General features: G+C 39.6%; 1 protein-coding gene across 5 annotated transcripts in view; it reads left to right on the forward strand.

Annotated features, from left to right (window-relative positions):
• Nucleotides 1-24,731, forward strand: part of MATCAP2 (microtubule associated tyrosine carboxypeptidase 2) — a 61,361-nt gene that overhangs the window by 11,614 nt on the left and 25,016 nt on the right. For 2 of the 5 annotated variants that reach the window (XM_039462031.2, XM_074379821.1), the window contains exons 1-2: nt 6,880-7,209; nt 16,938-17,632. In XM_039462031.2, coding sequence (XP_039317965.1) covers nt 7,185-7,209; nt 16,938-17,632 — 720 coding nt within the window. In that variant the 5' untranslated portion in view covers nt 6,880-7,184. Of the gene's footprint in view, nt 1-6,879; nt 7,210-7,238; nt 7,408-16,937; nt 17,633-24,731 lie in introns of those variants that run through there. The other 3 variants (XM_039462032.2, XM_074379822.1, XM_074379823.1) reach the window with 3 other exon arrangements.

A 24,731-nucleotide genomic window follows, 5' to 3' on the forward strand; every position in this document is an offset into this window, starting at 1 on the left:
GAAATTCTGACTCTTATTCTTCAAGTGGCTGACACTTGTTCTCCAAGTCTCAGCTCAAAGGTACTTTTTCAGAGGCCTTTTCTGATCACTCAAGTTACCTATCATCTAGCTTATTTTCCTGATTTGCCATACTTTGTAGCACCTATCTGTATCTGAAATTATATCATTTGCTAACTTGGTTGTTGTTTTTTCTTCCAGTATATCATAAATTCCATGAGGACTGGGACTCTCATTTACTTAACCCAGCATCCCTGTTGTATATGCTAAAGGACTGATTGATGCATGTACATAATTTTTATTGCTTTTTTTTTTTTTTGAGATGAAGTCTTGCTCTATTGCCCAAATGGAGTGCAGTAGCACCATTTGGGCTCACTGCAATCTCTGCCCATAGGGTTCAAGCGATCCTCCTGCCTCAGCCTCCCGAGTAGCTGGGATTACAGGCATGCACCACCATGCCCGGCTAATTTTGTATTTTTAGTAGAGACAGGGTTTTACCATATTGACCAGGCCGGTCTTGAACCCCTGACCTCAGGTGATGCACCCACCTTAGCCTCCCAAAGTGCTGGGATTACAAATGTGAGCCACCGCACCTAGCCATCATTTTTACATATGTGTGTACATACCATCAGTAAGTTATTTGAAGGTAGGTTTTATATCTTTTTCATCATCATTTTACCTTGTATATAATAGGAACTTAAATATCTGTGGAAGGAGTAAGTTAATGTATATCTTGGTTTCTCCAAAATATAAGTAAGAGCAGTATGTTTTTGGCTGATTGGAAGACATCCCTTCTTCCTAAATCATTTCCAACAAACATCAAAAATATCACTTATACATACTTAAAATCAGAGTGTTTCCCAGGGTTTTTGTGCTGTTCTGACTATTTTTATGGAGGTAAAAAGGCAGAGGCGTTTCACAAAGCATTCTTTTATTTGGCTTCCACTTAATGCTTTTCATTCTCCTGAATATAGATATGCTACAAAACATTCCATTCTCTTGATATAGACGTCCTGAAAGCATTCAAACTTTGCTGAAATTTTTTTAAAGCCAAAGAAAAACCGATTCTACCAACTATTTCCTAGATTTCTTTTTTTCTCTCTCTCTCTTCTTTTATGAATGGAGAAACATTGTTTATAGTTTTCCTGAGGCTTCTGGTAATGCTTATCAGAATCTGAGGTACTGCAACTAGAGTTCCTCTGTTCTTTTATAATGGCAGGCTGCAGAAGCTTCCCTCCCATTTTTAAGCTCTCAACTGAAACTTGCAAGTAAGTAAATATAATGTTCTAATTCTTTTTTCTAGTTAATAAGATAAAAACCTCTTAAGAAATTAAACTTTTTTTTTCAGTTGCAAGCATGATATGCTGTCAAAAAAATGAACTTCTGCTATAGAAAGTGAAGTATTATAAACTGGGTGTGGTGGCTGACAACTGTAATCCAAGTACGTTGAGAGGCTACAGAGGGAGACAGAGGGGATTGCTTGAGGTCAGGAATTTGAGACCAGCCTGGGCAACAAAGCAAGATCCCATCTCTACAAGAAGTGCCTGTTGTCCCAGGTACTTGGGAGGCCAGGGTGGGAGGACTGCCTGAGCCCAGGAGTTATGATCACACCACTGCACTCCAGCCTGGGCAACAGAATGAGACCCCGTCTCTGAAAAAAAATTAAAAAGTGAAATAGTATAGTTTTCTCCCAGTAGCAACACTTTCTGGCAGCCTTGTCCAGACTTCATCACCTCTGTCTTCTTTTTTGGCCTTTACTAGCATCTATCCCCTATCAAGGCGAATGATCAAACCTCTCCTGAGTCTTTAACAAGGAGAATGTCGATCTTTTTTTTCTAAAAAGAAAATGATCTTCTTTTATTAATCAGATGGTTTAACTTACTTTTTTTATATCAGAACTCCATCAACTTATGAATAGTAAATAAACATTTGTCAACATCTGTTCTACTATGTAAAAAGAAGGTACAGATTAACATAAGTAGTTAATTAAACAAGTTACTGACAACATAAAAAAATAGTTATTGACCAGCCGTGGTGGCTCACATCTGTAATCCTAGCATTTCAGGAGGCCAAAGCAGACAGATTGCTTGAGTCCAGGAGTTCAAAACCAGCCTGGCAACATGGCAAAACCCCATTTCTACAAAAAAAATGTAAAAAAAAAAATTGCCTTGCCTGGTGGCACATTCTTGTAGTCCCAGCTACTCGAGAGGCTGAGGCTGGGTTAAGAGGATCACCTGAGCCTGGGAGGTTGAGGTTGCAGTGAACCATGATCGTGCCATTGTACTCCAGCCTGGGTGACAGAGTCAGGCCCTGTCCCCCCACCAAAAATGAAATAAATAAGTTCTTTAGGGACCGGGCACGGTGGCTCAAGCCTGTAATCCCAGCACTTTGGGAGGCCGAGGCGGGTGGATCACAAGGTCAAGAGATTGAGACCATCCTGGTCAACACGGTGAAACCCCGTCTCTACTAAAAATACAAAAAATTAGCTGGGCATGGTGGTGCATGCCTGTAATCCCAGCTACTCAGGAGGCTGAGGCAGGAGAATTGCCTGAACCCAGGAGGCGGAGGTTGCGGTGAGCCGAGATCGTGCCATTGCACTCCAGCCTGGGTAACAAGAGCGAAACTCTGTCTCAAAAAAAAATAAAAATAAAAAAATAAGTTCTTTATCCATAACATAAAAATCCCGCCACACATAAAATAACAATATTTCCATCAAAACACCTATTTTTCTATTTTTTAATCTAAAATTAAATGGAAATCATCACTACATATATTCATTAGTCAAAATGATCCACAATACAATGCTTCTAGAATACATACAGATGACCATAAAAGGACAGTGAGTATATTTCAGTAAGACCACTGCAATGGCATTTTTGGTTATTATTGAAAAATTTAAGTTTAGTAAAACTTTAAAAAGGGTAAAGGGCATCCTTAAAGATAAACATAAATTATTAAAAGCAGTTTTAATGTCCAGGGTGGTGGCTTATGCCTATAATTCTAGCACTTTGTGAGGCCGAGGCAGGCAGATCACCTGAGGTCCATAGTTCAAGACCAGACTAACCAACATGGTGAAACCCTGTCTCTGCTAAAAATACAAAATTAGCTGGGCATGGTAGTGCACATCTGTGATCCCAGCTATTCAGGAGGCTGAGGCAGGAGAATGACTTGAACCCGGGAGGTGGAGGTTGCAGTGAGCCAGGATCACGCCATTGCACCCCATCCTGTGCAAAAAGAAGAGCAAAACTCCATCTCAAAATAAATAAATAAATAAATAAATAAATAAATAAATAAATATATATATATAAAAAATAAATAAAAACAGTTTTAATAAATTCCTAACTTGATCTTGAAATTAGTGCTCTAAAAATGGAGCAGTAACATAATCAAGTCAATCATCTTATCTCAATATTAATGGTTAATGTAGAAACAGGTATAAAGGAAAATTTCTCAGAAAGATGAGATTGTTCATTGTTCTTGTTGATATGTAAAAACAATGCCGACTCAAAAGCAGCCAACTGGGCAGCTGCAGACACTGAACCCAATGGAAACACTAAGCAGGCATAGCACGAATCAGTAATTAACAAAGCAGATGCACAAAGCTTGATGAGGATGAATAACTGCATAGCTAGGAATAGTAAAAGGAGCTTACAACAGTACAAGTTTTATAAGAAATTAGATAACTCTTTGTATTCATGAATTTGTTAGCAAGAACGCTTCAATAATACACAGAGAAATTTTAAAAAATATTTTGATTACATTGATAAATACCTTTATATGGTACTTATCATTAAAGATATTTAGAATCAAAATGATCCACAAGAAAATATTGGTAGGGTGAACATAAAAATAATTATAAAAGTAAAGAATGAAATAATATTCAAGGTAGGCTAACTACAGAGGCATCAAATTTGCTTATTTTTGAATTTTTAAGTTTAATAAAATATTGAAATTAGAATACACATTTTTTAATGTTTATATGTATGTATACATGTACATATATATATACACACATATATATGTATATTATAGAAAATCTTCCCTACTACTCAGGACGTTCCTTGAGGATAGGTATCATGTTTTGTTATCTACTCTAAAAATAGCAAGCCCAGTGTCTTCTATTTAAATAGATACCTGTGGAATGAGGAAGTAATGTATATCTTGGTTACTTGAAATATAATGAAAATGGACAATGTGACTAAATATACTTTAGTAAAAGCATTCAGAGTAACCTCTGCACAGACAGTGAACATGTGACTTGGTAACATCTTTTAGGAGGCTTTCTTTTTTGAGAAATAGCTCTTAAAACTGCAGTGACAGTGACTTTAAAAACTAGAAAATTGTAGAGGTAATAGATGCATTTATAGCAAACTTGGAAAACAGCTTTCAGAATTCTGGGTATATAAGGAAGCCAACAGCATGGTTCATTTAGAGCCTTTTTCCTTAGGACATATGTTGTAAGAATTACTACTCTTACAAATGCAACAGATTGGTTGCTCATTACTATAGCAAGTGGTTTTTTTTTTTTTTTTTTTTTTTGATACAGAGTCTTGTTCTGTTACCCATTTTGACTGGCTGGAGTGCATGGTGCCATCTTGGCTCACTGCAACCTCTGCCTCCTGGGTTCAAGTGATTCTCCTGCCTCAGCCTCCCGAGTAGCTGGGACTACAGGCATGAGCCACCATGCACTATTTTTTTTGTATTTTTAGTAAAAACAGGGTTTCACCATGTTGGCCAAGCTGGTTTTGAACTCCTGATCTCAAGTGGTCCACCTGCCTCTGCCTCCTAATGTGCTGGGATTACAGGCATGAGCCACTATGCCCAGCCTATAGCAAGTGTTTTAACCCAAAGCAGATTTATTCTTCATCTGCTGGTCCATTTGATATAATTCTATATTATTTTCGTTATCATTGAAAATGCACACACTTTCTATTGTCTACTTGTTCATTAATTCACAAATATTCACTGAGTGCCTACTATGTGCCAGCCACTCTTCTTAATGTGGGAATATAGCAGCGAACAAACAAAAATCACTGCACTTGTAGAAATTTTATTATAGGGATGGAGACAGACAATAGTCATGATAAATCTATAAAAATATATAACAAATTAGATAATGTTAAGGGCTAACTAAAAAAAAATAATAAAGCAAAGAAGGGCTATAGGAAATATGGAGTAGAAATTTAAATGGAGTGGCCAGGGAAGGGCTCACGAAGAGGTGTCATTTGGATTAAGTCCTGAAAGAAGGAAGGGAGCTAGCCCTGTGGATATCTGGGGGAGGAACATTCTATGCAGGGAGAATTGCAAGTTGCAAAGGTCTTGACGTGAAATAGTGCCTGGAATTGAGGAATATCAAAGAGGCCAGTGTGTCCATTGGGGAGGAAGTAGTTGGAGATGAGATCAAAGAGGTGACAGGAGGCTAGGTCATAAAGGACTTCACAGGAAAGGAAGCCCTGAAGGTTTTGAACAGAGTGACATGATCTGATTTTTTCACAGGTTCACTCTGGTCACTGAGTTTTAAGAACAGTATGAGAGAGGGTAGGTGGAAATAGGGAGATTGTCTAGAAGACTCCACCATAATCCAGCCAAGAGATGATTGTGGCTTGAACCAGAGTGGTAGCTAGTGGCTAGATTCTGGATGTATTTTGAAGATAGTATTCACAGGGTTTGAAGACAGAATATGAAGTGAGGTTATCCAGTATTTCTGATATAGTTACATTTCCATTGTTCTCTCCTAAGTGAGAAAAAAGACACAGTTTCTCACAAGATATCTGTCATTCTTAGAGTTTGACGGTTCTGATACTCGACTTTCCTGAGTTTGAAAACACACCGCAATTATTTCCATGTCCTACCTCAGCCTTGAGAGTGAAGAGAAAATGAAACTATCTGAAGACTGATAGATGCCAGCACTATCCGATGAGCTCCTCCTAGACTGTAAGGTCCGCTAGGCTTATTTCATTTCCCTTGATGTCCTCAAAGCCTCAGAACCTTGCACACATTAGGGTCTCAAAAAATGTTTGTTGAATGGTTTAGTCTACATTTCCCGCTCCCACTGCATTTTTTTTTTTTTTTTTTTTTTTGTCTGCCTTTGTCACCCAGGCTGGAGTACAGTGGTGCCATCATGGCTCACTGCATTCTCACCTCCCAAACTCAAGCAATCCTCCCGCCTCGGCCTCCAAAGTAGTAGGAACTTCAGAAGTGCGCCACCACGATTTGCTATTTTTTTGTATTAGCAAAGAATTAGTAGAGAAGGCTTTTCACCATGTTGTCCAGGCTGGTCTCCAACTCCTGGGCTCAAGTGATCCACCGGCCTTGGCCTCGCAAAGTGTGGGGATTACAGGCATGAGCCACCGCGGCCCGTCTCCCATGGTTATTGTAAAAGATTACATTTTCACGTTTGCTAAAAAAAATGAGTAATAAACTGAAAATAACATTCAGCCCCTGCCAATTGCAGAATCACAAGCTAAAATGTTAATTTCCGTATTAAGGATAGTACGCTGGAGTGCTGTCAAGTACTTTCACTCTTCCTAGCTCACCCGAAAGGTGTTTTAGCTTCCCTGCACCTTGTAAGCTGAAGGACGGGGAGACTGGCTTTGCTATTTGCAGCTAGGGCCCAGTGTCACAGCGCACCATGGAGTTAAGTCCCCCTTGAACGTGAGCAAACGTCTCTGAAAGATCACTCAACTGGCGTTATCCGACGGGTCGGAGACCACAGCCCCTAGCGGGCACAGTCGCAAGTCCCGGAGGTACGGACCCGCGCTGTGCACGCCGGGAGTTGTAGTTCCTCCTGCTCTCGCTCGCTGCCCGCCGGCCTTCGTCGCACGAGCGCCCCCAGCGGCACGCAGGCTCGGTGAAGCGCAGCGCGCGCGGACAACGGGGGGAGTTTCCTAGCAACCGGGGGAGCGGCGACGTCACGTTGGCAGGTTCTAAGCGCTGCTGGGCACCGTAGGGCCGCCGTGTGTACCTTCTAGCAGCTGCGGGCTGGTGGAAGCGCTGCTCACTGTCGGTGTCCGCACGTCTTCGTCCGCCCTTACTCTCCTTATCCTGCTCCAGGTAGCGGAGAGCCGTCTCCCGCCGCGCCCCGCCACTGAGGCCCGGGTCAGAGGCTAGAGGCCGCCCGGCCCGGCCCCCGCGCGGTCCTTGCCCCTGCGCCCGCGGAGCCCGCGGCCCCGGGCCTCGGCGGGACGATGCTGGAGTCCATTCGCGTGACGGGTGAGTGCGGGGAAGGGCTGGGCGCGGCGCGGGTGTGGAGCGGGTCCCGGGCCCAGGTGATGGTAGTCGCGGGCTGGGCGCGCGGCTCGGGACTCCACCCTGCGCCCAGAGCCCTGCGGGGCGCGCTGGAGGCGCTCGCGAAAAACCTGCGGAGGGAAGAGGGAAATCGGCTCCTTTTCCTTTCGTCACTTATTATCAGTAAGTACAGCCTGTGGAATCTCGTGAAACAGATTATAATAGACCGGTTGCCAGTCCTACAGAGGTACAATCCAAAGATTGTTAAATCCTGTTTCAAAACACGCTTAGGTGTGTGATTAAGCGTCATAATTTTCTAGAATGTTCAGCAAAAATAAGCTAAGCGAAAGAACACATCTCTGTATTTCAGTATTTATACTGTGTATATTTCTGTGTGTATGCTTTTATTCCTAAACAGTGAGAACGTTTTGAGTTTATATTATTAATGGGCCATTTTACAGTATGAATTATACCAAGTGTAAAACATGGGTCTTTAAAAAGACCACAGGTCAGAAAGTGTGAAAGTTTACCTGCCTTTTTAAAAATTCAGTTCAATCTCTGGGAGCACAGAACTTGCCTCTTATTATTTGCAAATCGCTATCCGTGTAAGCCATTAAAAAAAACTTACATAATAATATTAGAGCAATTTTCTAGGCCGTTTTCCCAGGATTTGATTCTGTACGCAAACATTTCTACAAGGCAGGGTTTTGGCAGTTCAGAATCATGACGAAGAACAACGGAGTAAAGGGAAATACGTACTCCTCAAACTAGTGCCAAAATAAAGCCAGAATTTAAAACTTTAAAGCAATGCTGTACCTAATAGACTATTTTTCTGTGAGCATTCTAGTTGAAAAACCAAACCTCTTTCCAGTGAAAGTATTCATGATCTTGATTTCATACTGTTTATTTCATGTTTGGTGTTATAATAACATACGGAATTGATTTGTGCAATCATGACTTTGCTGCGATGTATATCATTATTTACGTTGACAGGTATTATAGATAGTTACAGGTTCGAAGATCGAAAGGTAACTTTAATTGGCATTAGATTTTTTTAAATGTGATTTGATGTAGATGCTATTTTCATCTTAAAACACAATTAAAATGTCAAAAGTTACTTTAAAGTACCATACCTTATAAATGTGGAGCAAGGTTTCTCAGTCTCAGCACTATTAACTTTTTCGTTGTTGTTGTTTTTTTGAGACTGAGTCTTGTTCTGTTGCCCCAGGTGGAGTGCAATGGTGTGATCTTGGCTCACTGCAATCTCCACCTTACCGGTTCAAGCGATTCTCCTGCGTCAGCCTCCGGAGTAGCTGGGATTACAGGCATGTGCCACCACGCCTGGCTAATTTTTGTATTTTTAGTAGAGATGGGGTTTCTCCATGTTGGCTAGGCTTGTCTCGAACTCCTGACCTCAGGTGATCCTCCCACCTCGTCCTCCCAAAGTGCTGGTATTACAGAAGTGAGCTACTGCACCCAGCCTAGCACTATTAACTTTGAACAAGATAATTCTTCCTTGTGGGATACTGTTTTCTGCCCCAATCCCATAATTGTGACAACTAAAAAAAATCACAATTTGAGGGGTGGGCAACATCTTCTTCTCCACAAGAACCACGGCTTTGAAAAATATCTGTCACAGTGCACATTATTTGATTAAGAAATCACATTGACTAAAATTATTTTCCCCCAAACCGTAACAATCATTGTAGAAATACAAATAATATTAGTATTAGAAAGTAGATACTCTGATCAATTAGTCATGTATAGTGATCTCTTGATATGTCAACATGTTGAGTTAGAAGTTTGAGAAGAGATACTTGAGAAAGTAGGAGACCCACTGCTCTTGTCTCTTTTCCCTTCCCGTAATTTAGTGGCGGGTACATTTATCAATCCAACCCTGTGTGTTGCAAACCCTGAGGTAGATAATTTGGCAGTGAATTTCTATAGTACAATAAAGTTCAAATAGCCATTTGAGGCCATTCAAGCCTCTAATTTACAATTCCTTTAAAAATAACTGGGTATTTTTCAGACTACTTTCTCCCTTTCTTTTATATAGTACTTAACTAATTGAAATAATTTTAGAGCCCTGTGCCCAGCATTTCACTACAATATCAGAAAACCCCGATTTGGACAGCTAGAAACTTCATGAAGAGAGTTAAGCTGAGAACATGCCCTCCTCTCCCCTGGTTATTCCCTCACAACTCATTGATATCTAAGATACCCATGTTCTTCTTTCTGGTTAGCAGAACTTGACTGTTTGTGGTAAGAGTCCTGATGGAAATATGTTCATTTCTTTTCAGCTCTGAAGTCATTACAAATATAGAACAGACTCGTTATTTTATATTTCAGGAATGAAGCAATTGCTCGTTTCTGAAATCACTTCCTATATAATATCTTACCTACTTTTGACTTGTCATGATCTAACATAATCTAAATAGAACATCCTGGTGGAACTGCTGATTGGAGGGGTACAATGAAATAAGAGGGGTGTGTACACCATCTATGCTGTTTAAAAATGGAATGAAATCAGAAAAGGTTTTTTTGACTTCTCATGGCCTTTTAAATAAGAAAGTTCTCAGGCTGGGTGCAGTGGCTCATGCTTGTAATCCCAGCACTTTGGGAGGCAGAGGCGGGCAGATTATCTGAGCTCAGGAGTTCGAGGCTAGCCTGGGTAACACAGCAAAACCTTGTATCTACAAAAGAATTTTTAAAAAACTTAAACTGGCATGGTGGTCGTGCCTGTAGTCCCAGCTACTTCAGAGGCTGAGGCAGGAGCATCACTTGAGTCCAGGTGGCAGAGGTTGCAGTGAGCCAGGATTGCCACTGCAGCCTTGGCCACTGAGTGAGACTGTCTCTCTCTCTCTCTCTCTCTCTCTCTCTCTCTCTCTCACACACACACACACACACACACACACACACAAATTCTACTTTAGCTTCTGGGATTAAAAAAAAAGGGTTTATTATACTAAAGCCACTAAAATCTTGATTCTAAAATATAGATTAATTACCTTATTAACATGAAATTTGCCTTGGAATCCAAATGTAATGATTCCAAATATTTCCCCATTTACATTTTTCCATTGTGGTGTTTCTGTAGGAGCTGAATATAACATTTAATGTGATACTAGTAATAATAGTTAACAAAGGCTGCTTACGTATAGTCCAGTGCTGTTCTCAGCACTTCCATATATTAACTTTTAAAATCCTTACAACACTACTATGAAGTATGTATTATTATTATCATCCCATTTTACAGATAAGGAAATGATAGCACAAGAATTTATGTAACTTGGTCAAGGTTATAGCTATTAATAAACAGAGCCAAGATTTATACCAGCTAACTCCATTCTAAAGCCTATGTTCTCAGTTACTAGGAAAATCAGCTCACTATTATAGTGACTGTACACTTTGATTTGATTTGAGCCACAAAATCCAACATCAAGATTTCCTTTAATATCAGTGTCACATTATCTGATGGTTTGCTCAAGTGTTGGCTTTTAAGTTTTTAATCACAGGCAAGTATGTAAATAATAATTTTTACCTGGGAAGATCATATTTTACTTGAATATAAATTTGTTGATTTAAAAATAGAAGACATCTAGTTCATTCATTAACAAAATGCCATGAGAAACCATATACGATTATGTTCATTTATGACTTCCTATCGGCTTTATTTTGTATGTGATGTAAGAAGTGATTAATGAGTCATTTCAGAAATGAGGTGCCTTTATATCAAAGGTGAATGCTTAAAAATACTGGAAACGAAAGTCTTAAGGCCAGTGTTAGGACCTGCAGGATGAATATACCTAGGCACCTAGTCCTGTTTGTCCTACAGCAGCAGGCACCTACCATTCAAACTTGTCTTCAGCCTCACTAATTGTTTTATTTTTCTATTGCCTTCCTGGGATAATTTTTTCCTCAACCTCAGGCAACTAAGTCTTTTACCTTTTCTTTCCTCTCAAATATTATCTTCCCTTGTCTACCTCTCTGGCCATCCTTCCATAAGCAGGACAGTGAATGAGCAAAAACACAGATGTATGCTCTAAAAGAGCTTATAATTTCATTGTTGAGAAAGTCCATCATACAACAAATATAAACCTGCAACCATGATAAGTACTTCGAAGACAAGATACAAGGTGTTATGAGGGTCTAAAATGAAAAGGTTAAGGAAGGCTTCCTGACCAAGTGCTATTTGAACTGAAAGATGAGTGTTAATGTAACAAAGAGAGGGATAGAAGGGACCAGCAGACACAGGGAGCAGCATGTGAAGAAATACATTCAGCGAGAGCATGGTGAGGATGAGGTATGGACAAAATGAGAGAAAGCTGGACTGGAGAAATTGAGGAACACTGTGAGGTGAGGCTGCAGAGGCAGAAGGATCTGACCAATAGTGACCTCATAGACCATGGTCAGGAGTTTTGTTCATCCCAAGGGAAAGCCATGGGAAAGTTTGTTTCTGGAACATTGTCTCATTGTAGATGACATACAATGCTCATTCTTACCACAACCATCACCATCAAAGGTATCTAGACTACTCTGTATATTTCTAACTGTAAAAATAACACACACACACTCACTCACTCACTCCTGACCTCGAAACTAACAGTGTACGTTACTGGTAGAGCCACACTGAATTGCTCTTAGCTTGGACTGTGAAGTTTTAAAGAATCCTGAAGTACAGTAGTTTCTGAGTTCCTGAATGACATTAGCAGCGCCTTTCATCTCATTTTCTTCCTGTCGATAAAATACATTAGTTGCTGTTGAATTTAGAGATACAGTTATTAGGTTATCTGTTATACTGCAGACAAATTGAGCAATAAATATGTTTTTAAGGATACTGATTTTTATACACCATTAAAAAAATTAAAGTGTAACTTTAGGTGTGCAAGTCTTAAATGTGCAGCCCAATGAATTTGTGCATACATAACCATTGCCCAGAACAGATAGAGAATATTTCTAGCACCTAGTAGGTTTCCTGATATCTCCTCCCAAATGATGATTCCTCCCTCAAATGTAATTGCTATTCTGACGTCTAATACCATAAATTAGTTTTGCTGTTTTTGGACTACAGATAGATGGAATTATACGCTATATAATATTTTGATCTGTCATCATTTGCTGAACATTGTCTGAGATACATTCATATTGTTGCTTACAACCTCAGTTTTCATTGCAGTGTAGTCTTCTGTTGTACGAGCATACCATACTGTTGATAGATATTATTTGAGGGTTTTGTTTGTTTGTTCGTTCATTTTTTAGAGTTGGTGTTTTGCTATGCTGTCTAGGCTATCTAGGCTGTGTTGTCTAGGCTCAAACTCCTGGGTTCAAGTGGTCTCCCAGCCTCAGCTTCCTGAATAGCTGGATCTATGGGCATGTGCCACTGTGCCTGGCTTCTTTTGAGTTTTAAGTGATGTAAGTCTTGATAAAATTAAAGTGTTTATCTTGTTTGGGGATTATTTTGTTTTGTTTTGCCCTTTCTTTTGTTTGCAATCAAGTAACCTATGGTTTTCTGGTATACAATTATCCCAGATTATCAGGTTTCATAATTATTAGTGAACCATATGAAATTTCCATTTTGTCGGTCAAAACTGGTTGAATAGTATTTGCCACCAGGCTTTGTTTCTGGTGATCTTCCTTTTTAGCTAGAGGCCTCCTGATTACTATGAAACCTCACCTACTCACAGTTGTGATACACTACATTTAGAGAGCAGTGTCTCCCTTCCCTCCCCATTATTCTAGATGAGGAACAGGTGCTACCGATAGGTTTAATGATTAGGCTAGTATCACAGAGAGGTCATTGAAAGAGCTGGAACTGGATGTCAGGAATCTTGGTATCCTTTTCTCCTGTTCTAGATACATATTAAGCTTTCATTGTGTTGATAATTTCAGTATATTCACTTACTTGTGAACAGACTGTCAATTTTAATGTAGCCATATTATCTACCCTTTTTTCCTCAGTATGGGCAATCAGGTTGGAGTGAAGCATTTTCTTCTATCAAATTGTTTTCATTCTCTCCAATATTATAGTGAAACAGATTGCTTATAGCTAAGTGTTACATTATATGATGACTACCTTTAATGTGAGAAAGTATGCTTTTTAATGACCATATTACTTTTCTGGGAAAACACAAGTTACACCTCCTCCAAATAAGTCTGCTTATGCTTAAAAAAAAAGTTTTAACTTTTCAGAAAAAAAAGATTCAGAAAATAGGATGTTCTTTAATAAATTGTGTGGCCAACTGGAAATGTTATCGGCCTCTTTTTGTTCTTACCCATGTTCGAAAGTCTTTTTTTTTTTTCCACAAAATAAACAATAGTATTTAAAATTACAAAAACAATCTCTTAGGTTCTATGATACTTTTTAAGACAACTGAAATACAATTAGTGTGACTCTGAGAAATTAATTTATTTCCACCTCGTATGAGTTGCATGAAGGACCATGTGCCCCACTTTTATGAACTTCTTGGGCTATCCAGCATTTGGCAGGATTGGCATTTGTAAAATAAATACACCATTAACACTCCCAAACTTTACTCAGCAGCAGATGGGGCTTCAGAAGGACTGATGCTAAGCTTCTCAGGAGATAATTAGCAAGTGAACTGAAATGCTATCATTCCTGGGGAGAGAGGTTCTGTTAAGCTTATACTGTCACCCTGCTGCCATACTTCACTCCTCCTTGATTTTTTTGACAGGTGGTTTAGGACCTTTTTTTTAGTATCGGGAAATGTATAGGCTGTTTCAGATGGCACAAAATTATGAATTTGAACGTCACTGATGCTTTATGACAAAACAGAAGAACTCAGCAAGCTCAGTTTTTTGGTCATAAAGCTACTAGGTCTTGGAAAACAAAGCATTTTTACATTGAATATTCATTTTTAAAAAATCAGTACAACATATATGTAATGAATCATCAAAACAGAAATTCTTGAGAGTAGTCTTAGTCATTGATTTTAATTTGATGTAACTCCGTCCCTTTTTATTATGAAGATCAACCGAGAAAACAACCTAATTTCCTCCCTTTACCTTTCCGGCTACACCTAGTCCTTACCCTGCTTCCTAGGCTTATGCTTATTTGAGTTCTTTTACTCTTTCCCTTTTTGTGTCTATTTCAGTTTTCTTTTCATTATCACCTCTTATCTCCTAAGCTTGTGGTGTCATTTTAGGGAACCGACATTGTTCCTGGGCATTTGGGCTACAGCCGGTGTCCTGGTATTCCTTAGCCTGTTTGCCTGGCCTGCCAGTTCTGACTATTAGTTGGCAACATCTAAGTCTGAAACTCCGGAGAAACTGGGAGCTACCAGCCTATAATGGACATTTTGTTTATTTGTCCCATTAATTTTGTCTTGTTGAGTCTTTAACATTTATTGAGTGGCTTTTTTGTACAACCTGTCTTCAACATGACCCTATGTGATCTAGCTACTACCCCTAAACTTATACATATGGTAGACATTTAGCCCCTGCAAGCTTTAGAGATACCTTTATGTTATCCTTTAGACACCAGAATTCAGATTTCACATGCTGGCCTAGAAAATGTAAGTAAAAAGACTTTTAAATACCTTATATATTTGGATTATTATCTACTTTAGACTAGTACTATTTCTTTACCCTAGACTCTATGACTCCTATGTTTTAAAAACTAACATTTAGATCAGAATTTTTCTCCCTTGATACTGTTGACATTTTGGAATCAATATTTCTTTGTTGTAGGAGATTGTCCTAGGCATTGAATCATGTTTAGCAGCATCCCTGGCCTTTACCTGCTAGAGGCCAGTAGCCCCTCCCTGGTTATGACAACCAGAATGTCTCTAGCCATTGTCAAATGTCCCCTAGAGGGTAAAATTGCCTTCCGTTAAGAACCACTGGTTTAGAGTCTTTCCTGTTATATTTTCATGTCTGCAGTAATCTCATATTGAATTGTCTCAGAACTACAAGTACATATTTTTTCAGAATGGTTTGCATTTTTAGGGTCATTTATTTATTCAGTGAACACTTATTGACAGGACTTGAGCTGGAGTCTTGTTCAGATGAGCTGTATTTAAGACAAACTCTTCATCAGTTTAGAATTGAGTCCGAAAGCCCTTAGGGATCTACTTGAAATCTCCTCATCTGTTTCTCTTCACATTGCTTCCTTCCTCATCTGAACTATAGGCTGTGTCTTTTGTTTTTCACATTTAATTATATACTACTGTATTATTGAAATCCTCATAGGAATGCCTTGTCTTCAGAGCCAGATTAGAAGCTGGTTGGGCCGGGTGCAGTGGCCCACACCTGTAATCCCAGAACTTTGGGAGGTCAGGGTGGGCAGATCACGAGGTCAGGAGATTGAGACCATCCTGGCTAACATAAGAAACCCCCTGTCTACTAAAAATACAAAAAATTAGCCATGCGTGGTGGCATGCACGTGTAGTCCCAGCTACTCAGGAGGCTGAGGTAGGAGAATCACTTGAACCCAGGAGGCGGAGGTTGCAGTGAGCTGAGATTATGCCACTGCACTCCAGCCTAGGTGACAAACCAAAACTCTGTCTCAAAAAAAAAAAAAAAAAAAAAAAAAAGTAGCTGGTTATAGGTAACAACGTGTTTATACAGTTATTTATCAGAGCCATGTGCTCAATTAGTATTCTACACATGTGTTGAATGAAAGAATGCAAATCAACAAAGTTTTAAAGCAGCAAATGCGCAGCAGTATATATGGTGATTCTTACCTGTTTAAAGCACTTTTGAGGTCTGAATACAAAGCTGCCCTCTCCTTAACTTGCCATTTGACATACTGATAACCTTTGTAATAGTTATTAAAATTTGTTTCTAACTTGCCAAGAAAAAAACCCTTGTTTTTCTTTAACCTTAACATACAGCTTATAATTATGAAGAAATTGTTTATACTAAGTGACATTACTAAAACATGCTTGAAGATGCATATATTATGTTTAAACTTAACAATGGTTTCGAGTAAGGCTTTGTTCTTCTTTTACTGATAGCTACCTTTATATATATTTCCAAATTTCAAGATTATATTATCTTTGAAAGTGCCTTGGATTTTACTTTATTATTAAAAATACTATTTTAAAATATATCCTTTCTATGAAATCCACCTTTTTTTTTTTTTTTTGAGACAGGGTCTTACTCTGTCACCCAGGCTAGAGTGCAATGGTGTGATCTTGGGTCACTGCAACCTCTACCTCCTGGGTTCAAGCAATCCTCATCCTCAGCCTCCCAAGTATATGGGATTACAGGCGTGTGCCACTACACCTGGCTCATTTTTGTATTTTTTGATAGGGACAGGGTTTCACCATGTTGGCCAGGCTGGTCTCCAGCTCCCACTCAAGTGATCTGCCTGCCTCAACCTCCCAAAATGCTGGGATTATAGTCATGAGCCACTGTGCCGCCGAAATCTGCATTATTTAGTAGAGTTAAGTATTCAGATTATTTATGTATATTATCTCACATACTAGACTTTTATCATTTAAATGATTTGAAGGTGAGGATTTTTATAGATAATTTAACTTATATACACCTATAGAGAAGAGAAATGACAATGACTAGCATGACCAAAGTTTAGTTATATATCCTTTTAATATTTAAAATGTTTTTCTCTAAAGATTATTGCAAAATTACAAAGTTTAAAGAATTTTAAGAATACTTGTCCTATAATAAACAATTTGCTTCATCTGGTTTCTTTGTTATTTCTTTTGTTTTGATTTTGTTTATTAATACAGAAAAGCTTCACTGGCCTGAGCAAGAACTTGCTAAGAAGTCTATTCTAAATGCAGAAGATTCCGTGATAATTGACAGCAAAAGAAGCCTTTCACATTTATCCTCGGGAGTGCTAAAAGACATTTTCACAACTGGAACCAGTAGTTACAATGTCCTACTACAGAGCAAGGAGGAAAAAAAGCATCATTCACAAAAACAGTCTTCCTCCACCTACTCCAAAAGATGTAGAAAACCCAGCAAATCTGCTAACATTTCCCGTAGTAAAGATCCTCACAGGATGAAAGCCCTGGTGCCTGTGACGAGCAGTGGTACTTGGTACTGCCTGGAGAGGCGTCCTGCTGTTTTTGTCACTAGTTCAGTGTCAAGTCCTGTAAAGTTTACACATGATATCTCTGTTTCAGGGAACGCTATAGTACTGCCACCTAAACCCAAAAGCAAGGTCAAGCGGTGCCATTTCTCCACTCTTCAAAAGCCAAAGTCACAGTCTCAGCTGTCTAGAAGCTTTGAAAAGGGAGATGACTTTTCTGGGAAGAAATTTTGTATATTGACTGCTATAAAACCCACCAACTTAGAGAAAGAAAAACTGAGATTCTTCAAATCTGACTATACCTACAATCCTCAGTTTGAGTATGCTAATCCTGCTCTGCCAAGTGTGTTAACTAAGCACAGCCACGCATCTGACCGATTTCTTAAGCAGGTAAAATGCCATTCCAATCGTGGTAGTTCATTTTTATGTGCTAAAACAATTATCTATGATTTTATAAGCAAAAAGAAAAAAAATTTGAAAATATTCAAGTTATTTCTATGTTATGATTAATTCCCACTCAGGACATGTAAATATGTGACAAGAAATCTCCAGGTGAGTGATATCCCCTGTATATAAACTATTCTGGACTCATTAATTTGTAATCCGTTATATAGACTCTGTGACAGGAAGCAACTGTATTAGGAAAACAGCTTCAGATTCTGGTTCTAAGCTTTCGTATGGGATTTACAAACTTGTGGCCAATTTAGCCACCTACAGACAAGTGTTGGGTAGCCTACACTATGTTTTTGCTTTCTAATTGATTTCTTTTTTGTTTTTTTCTGAGAAAGATTCTTGCTTTGTGCCCAGGTTGGAGTGTAGTGGTGTGATCTTGCCTCACTACAACCTCTGCCTCCCGGTTCAAGCGATTCTCCTGCCTCAGCCTCCCGAGTAGCTGGGACTACAGGCACCCACCACCATGCCTCTCTAATTTTTGTATTTTTAGTAGAGATGGAGTTTCGCAGTTTTGGCCAGGCTAGTCTAGAACTCCTGGCCTCCAGTGATCTGCCCAGCCTCCCAAAGTGTTGGGATTACAGGAGTGAGCCACCATGCCTGGCTTCTAATTGATTTTTTAATGTCTTAGATGGGCATGCAATCCCTGGTTCTTCCTATTATGTTAAATTCCTGACTTGCTTAGGCTCTGGTAAGTAGTTTGGGAACCGAAACTTGATTCTTGTCCATCAACTTGTTAATGCTTCACTGAAATTGTTAATCTTCATCAAGTAAATATTTAAGCACTCGTTTAAAGAGGAAAATAATGGGATTTTTGAAATTATCTTTCAGGTTAGTAAATTATGATGTGAATGATATGAATAATACTTTTAAATTGCTCACTTTAAACTCTTAGCAGTTTTGTGTTTTACAGAGCTGTAATAGATTTAAATGAGAATCTCATTTAAACATTTGAGAAAAAATTGGCTAATGTTTATCTGCAGGGCATAGTTTTGAGATCATTAAGGCCAACTACATTTGGTCAAATTAACTTTGCTCAGGTTTTTATAATATATTAGCTTCAACTTGGCTTTGTCAGTGACTGAAAATCTGTAGGATAGGTAAAACTGCATGATTCTTCTTGCATGCCCTATTTTAGCATTTTTGCTGATAATAGTTATTTGGTCTTGTGGCCAGCAGATATTTTGCTGTTTATTATAGATAACATGGAATTTGGCCAGTCTTTTGAAGCCATTATGCAAAACTTAATTATGTAAAGCCATAATGTAAAGATTAAAATAATTTTAATTATGGTATTTACTTTCCTTTTTTAGGGTCTCTTTTCTACTGCTTTTGTATTTTTTAATGGGCATTTGCTTTTTTTAAAAAATGTGCTGAGATTGTGCTAAAAATTGTGATTCAAATTGATAAGTTACCGATACAAAGTGGCATTTTTGGATGGGAAAAGGCAGCATTAACATAGTGATTACATAATCTATTTGTAGGCTGTACTACTTCCACATGTATAAAATGGAGTGAAGAAAATACCTACTTTAGGAGGTAATTTTGATAATTAAATGGAGAATGCCTAGCGCATATACTGCAGTTATCACTGTGCTTGGCACCTAAAAAGCACTAAAAAGAGATTAGCTGTTATTTTTATTTCTATTTGGCAGTCATTCTTACTTGTGATTTTTGTGTGTGTGTGGAAATTGCACGTCTTTCACAAATACAAATTTTACAATTGTAAAAATCTTGTTTGCATTTTCCGCCTAATGCTGAAAGAGATGGCTGAGATTTATTTACCAGTATTCATTAATTTGGAGACCCACCCCCTGCCTGTTGGGAAAGAGATTTCCAACAATTACATTAAAAAGAATGCTCTCTAATTTCTCTGGAAGGCTGTGAGCCTCAGCAGCCCCACAGATTGAGAATCGGCACTGCTTGGCCTGTGGCTTTGCAATTTTAATTTGGACCCAATTCCAGCTTTAGGAGATTAATTCTACAGTTGAATTGCTTGAGACTTCTAAGTAGCACCAGCAATCTTAGCTGACTTGTACTGCAAATGCCACCATTTGGGAGAATATTCTCAATAAATGCCAAGTCTACTGTTTAAACCGCTTTAATCAGTTAAAAGAAATACATGGTACAAGACCTCTGGGAAAATATACTTAAATTCTTCTTCAGCTACTGAGTGAATAATGACATGATATGATACATTCATCTCCTCCTCAGATAAAGCAGCAGCTTCCAGGCTGGTCTCTAGGATTCAGAAACATGCTGCCCAAAGGGGCCAGGATAGCCAAGTAGCCCCATGGTCTCTGGCTTGAACTTTGAGGCCTTGCCACTCCCCAGCTGACAGTCTCTTGCATTTCACAATCTGGATCTTGGTAAAGCAGGCAATCTGTATTGTTTTGGAGGATGACTGTGGTCCTCTTAAGTACACAGATTGGCAGAATGATGCTAGACTTTCACGCTCAGATAAGTCTGCCATAGTGGAACCGAGGCAGTGCTCATGCTCTGTTCTCCTCATCATTGTCAAGGAGTTCTAGGCCTCAGGTTTTTGATCTAGGCAGTAGGTCCCTAGGGAGGCACTCAGCCCACTGAGGTGATACAAGGCATACAGCAGGCTGCAGGACTGGAATGTAACTCTAGGTGGAGCCTGCTGAGCCCTGCCTTGCTGCATGCTGGCAGCCATGGTAGCCTCAGCTTCCTGACTCTTAGGTATGTTTAAACTTGACAGAACCTCAAGATGTCTGTTTTCTGAGGCTTTGGACCTTTGCAGAAGAGAGTACAGTGCTTCATAGGTGCTGAAGAAGGGATCTGGAATTAGAGCCTGCTGTTTGGGGTCAGGTGCGTCCTTACCAGTGGGCCTGAAGTAGATTCTTAGTGGTGCTAGTTCAGATTAAATCTGTATTTTATCTTAAATTCATGTGAGTTTTGCATCACACTTCATATTGTATCTTTATTCTAATAAAGAAAAATATAAATTGTAAATTGTCTATCTTCAAATAAAATGGGTATTTTAAGAATAAACAAGGAGGCTAGGTACAGTGACTCATGCCTGTAACCCCAGCACTTTGGTAGTCTGAGGCAGGCAGATCACCTGAGGTCACAAGTTCAAGACTATCCTGGCCAACATGGTGAAACCCCATCTCCACTAAAAATACAAAAATTAGCCAGATGTGGTGGCGTGTGCCTGTAGTACTAGCTACATGGGAGGCTGAGGCAGGAGAATTGCTTGAACCTGAGAGGTGGAGGTTGCAGTGAGCCGAGATTGCACCACTACACTCCAGCCTGAGAGAAAAAAAAAAAAAAAAGTGTAGACAAGGAGTATCTTCCAGTGATTCTGGCAACCTCTCTATTCTCCCCCAAGGTGAAAAACAGAAAGTTAGTACTAAAGCTTTGCCAACAAAGAGCAGCTGTTTTCATGAACAGCTTACTTTCAGAAGATTACATGTTAACACTTACTCACCTGTCAGATTAGCCCCGTGACCAAAAGACCCATATCATCTTTTTTTGAGACAGGGTCTTGCTCTGTTGCCTAGGCTGGAGAGCAGGGGTGTGATCATAGCTCACTGCAGCCTTGAACTCCTGGACACAAGCAATCCTCCCACTTTACCCCCTAGCCCCAGTAGCTGGGACTTACAGGTAGGTAACAGCACACCAGGCTAATTTTTTAAAACTTTTTGGATAGATAGAGTTGGCGGCGGGGGGGTTTAACCATGCTGTCTTGGCCGGCCTCCTGAGCTCAAGTGATCCTCTGGCCTTGGCCTCCTAAAGTGCTAGGATTACGGGAATGAGCCACTGTGCCCGGCCTGACCTGTCGCATCTTGAGGGGAAAGCACAGGCAAGGCACCTTATGAGAAGAACAGCAGTAAGGAGAAGCCAGAGCACTGTATGTCTCAGAGCAATCAGAGGTTCTGACCAAAACAAAGTCATAATTTTCTAGCTACAAACATACTTTTTTTTTTTTTTTTTTTTTTTTGAGATGGAGTCTCACTCTGTTGCCCAGGCTGGAGTGGTGATCTCCGCTCACTACAGCCTCTGCCCCACAGGTTCAACTGATTTTCCTGTCTCACCTTCCTGAGTAGCTGGTATTATGGGTGCTCGCCACCACACTTGACTAATTTTTGTATTTTAAGTAGAGACGAGGTTTCACCATGTTGGCCGGGCTGGTCTTGAATTCCTGACCTCAAGTGATCTGCCCGTCTCAGCCTCCCAAAGTGCTGGGATTATAGGCATGAGCCACCGTGCCTGGCCCGTACTGTCTTTCTAATAATAAAACATTAAGAATGATATAACTTGATTTATTTTAAAGACATATTCGTGACTGAAACAGTATAGTTGCCGTAAGAGTTGAAAAAGAAAGCTGCAAGAAAAGTTCATCTTTAAAAAGGTGTTTAATGTCTCTCAAAAAAGGCATTTTCATCACAACCATATAATTTAAGAGTTAGGGTATCATTTCATATTATATATCTATTTGAGTGGAAAAACTATTATCCTTGTATTATTATAGTATCTTAATTTTTTTGTCTTTTTTTAAGACAGGGTCTCACTTTGTCACCCAGTCTGGAGTACAGTGATGCTGACATGCTCACTGCAGCTTTTACCTCCTGGGCACAAGCAATCCTCTTACCTCAGCACCCCCAAGTAGCTGAAACTACAGGCATGTGCACCATGCTCGGCTAATTGTTGTATTTTTTGTAGATACGGGATTTTACCATGTTGCCCAGGCTGGTTCCAGACTGCTCACGCAGTCTGCCTGCCTTAGACTCCCAAAATGCTGGGATTACAGGTGTGAGCCACCACACCTGGCCCTAAATTTTTTTTTTTTTTTTTGCTACTTTAATTTAGTGGAAGTTATTTGTTCTATGCTGTCAAGAGTAACTTAGTAGAGTTTTTGGAAACCTCAGAGGTATTTAAAATAGAGGTTTCATTCTTACTTGTCAATCATTCTGTCAAAATAGAGAAAAGGAAAGGGCTTTTCTGACAGCCCCTTTTTTCCCACACCAAAGCAACACAGCACAAAACACTCTATGGCATGGCAGTGCATTTACATTTATAGAGTTCATGTTTTGTTGATTGGTTGATTGTTGCAGCAGAGTCTTGCTCTGTCACCCAGGCTGGAGTGCAGTGATGCAATCTCAGCTCACTGCAATCTCCGCCTCCAAGGTTCAACTGATGCTCCTTCCTCTGCCTTCCGAGTAGCTAGGATTACAGGCACACACTACCACGCCGTGCTAATTTTTGTTCTTTGAATAGAGATAGGGTTTCACCATATTTGCCAGGCTGGTCTGGAACTCCTGGCCTCAGATGATCCACCTGCCTCAGCCTCCCAAATGCTGGGATTATAGGCGTGAGCTACCAGCCACATCCAGCCAGAGTTCAGATTTTAAAAGTAAGTACCTACGTGGACCAACTTCATAATGTTAGGAAATGAATTCTGATTTTCATCTTCCTAGTTAGCAAACTATATAGTCATGGTATATGGGTTCACAAACTCAGATGCCTATAGGATCTGTGCAGACATCATAAATGAATACAGGAATCTGGCCGGGTACAGTAGCAAACTGGAAATCAGAGAGCAATTATTTTGTTTGAGTCACAGTTTGGAACCAGCATCTTTGAAGTTTTCAAGGGAAGGCAGAAACCTGATTTTTATACAAAGCCTTCCAGTGTGTAAACATCGATACCCAGTTCAGTTAAACACAGGCTGAGGCCGGCCGTGGTAGCTCATGCCTATAATCCCAGCACTTCTGGAGGCTGAGGTAGGTGTATTGCTTGAGGCCAGGAGTTTGAGATCAGCCTGGCCAGCATAGTGAAACCCTCTCTCTACTAAAAATACAAAAATTAGCTGGGCATAGTGGCATCTGCCTGTGATCCCAGCTACTTGGGAGGCTGAGACAGGAGAATTGTGAGAATTGCCTGAACCTGGGGAGGCTGTCGTGAGCAGAGATTATGTCACTGCACTCCAGCCTGGGTGACAGAGTGACAATCTGTCTAAAAAAAAAACCAAAACACACAGGCCAATGAAGACCTCTATGTGGACTACATTCTTCTTTTGGATTGCTATTTTGCTACCTGGGATTCACCAGCTCTATTTAACATAGGCTTCATTTTCTTAGAACCAATGATTAGTATGGCAAAGGCTTAAATGTAGTCCTCTGAAAACAGTCTTTTGATTTCAGCATCTATAGTGAGAATGGAATAGGCAATTCATTGTTGTATTAAAACACATACATAATGGGTACTTCACTGATAGGATGTCTTGACATAAAATTTCTTTAAAGCTAAATTGTAATCGTACTATCATTGAAAAACTATTGTATCTTTGTAGGCCTCAAGTGGTCAAAACAGTGAAGGGAGGAAAAAGTAAGCCTTCTTTATACTTTTTCCTAGATGACATGATATTCTCTTTAGCAAATCCCAAACCTTTCACAGATACACTGAAGTTGTAAGGTTTTTAAAATTTTGAGTTTAGTGTGTTCCATAGTGGCCTTGTATATTAGATTGGGAGAACGGGTTATTTCTTAACCTAAATAGCAAAAAAGATTTTCTTACAGACCAGAGATGGAAACTTCCCAATCAGATTGTATGTCCTTGGAAGAAGGTATGACCTTGATGATTCATTGAAAAGCTTTGTTGATTTGCCTTTGAAAACTGAATTAACATGTACATTCTCAGGTTCTTACCTCAACAGAGTCTTTTCAACAAAACAGGTTGAATATCTGCTTTTTCTCTTGTAGGTGGTGAAAGAATAGTCTGCGGTATTAAGCCATTTATAAATATCTTATTCTGGCAGCAGTTATTCTCTTATTTTCCCACTCACCCTTTTTTACATCCAGAATACCCCCAGCCCTGATAACACAAAAATTCAACAGAGAACAGAGGGGTGCGAGGTGTGGGATGGATGTGTGGAGGCAAGGAGGGCCAGATAAGTTGCAGGTGACAACTGAATTCTTTGCCTGGCTGTGTCATTCGTTGAAAGCAGAGTCAGTGTCTGAGATCTATTTATTTTCTTGGTTCTGCATAGGTAGAATATAATATTTTGAAACAT

The sequence above is a fragment of the Saimiri boliviensis genome, chromosome 10 (assembly GCF_048565385.1).
Source record: "Saimiri boliviensis isolate mSaiBol1 chromosome 10, mSaiBol1.pri, whole genome shotgun sequence".
Lineage (NCBI taxonomy): Eukaryota > Metazoa > Chordata > Mammalia > Primates > Cebidae > Saimiri > Saimiri boliviensis.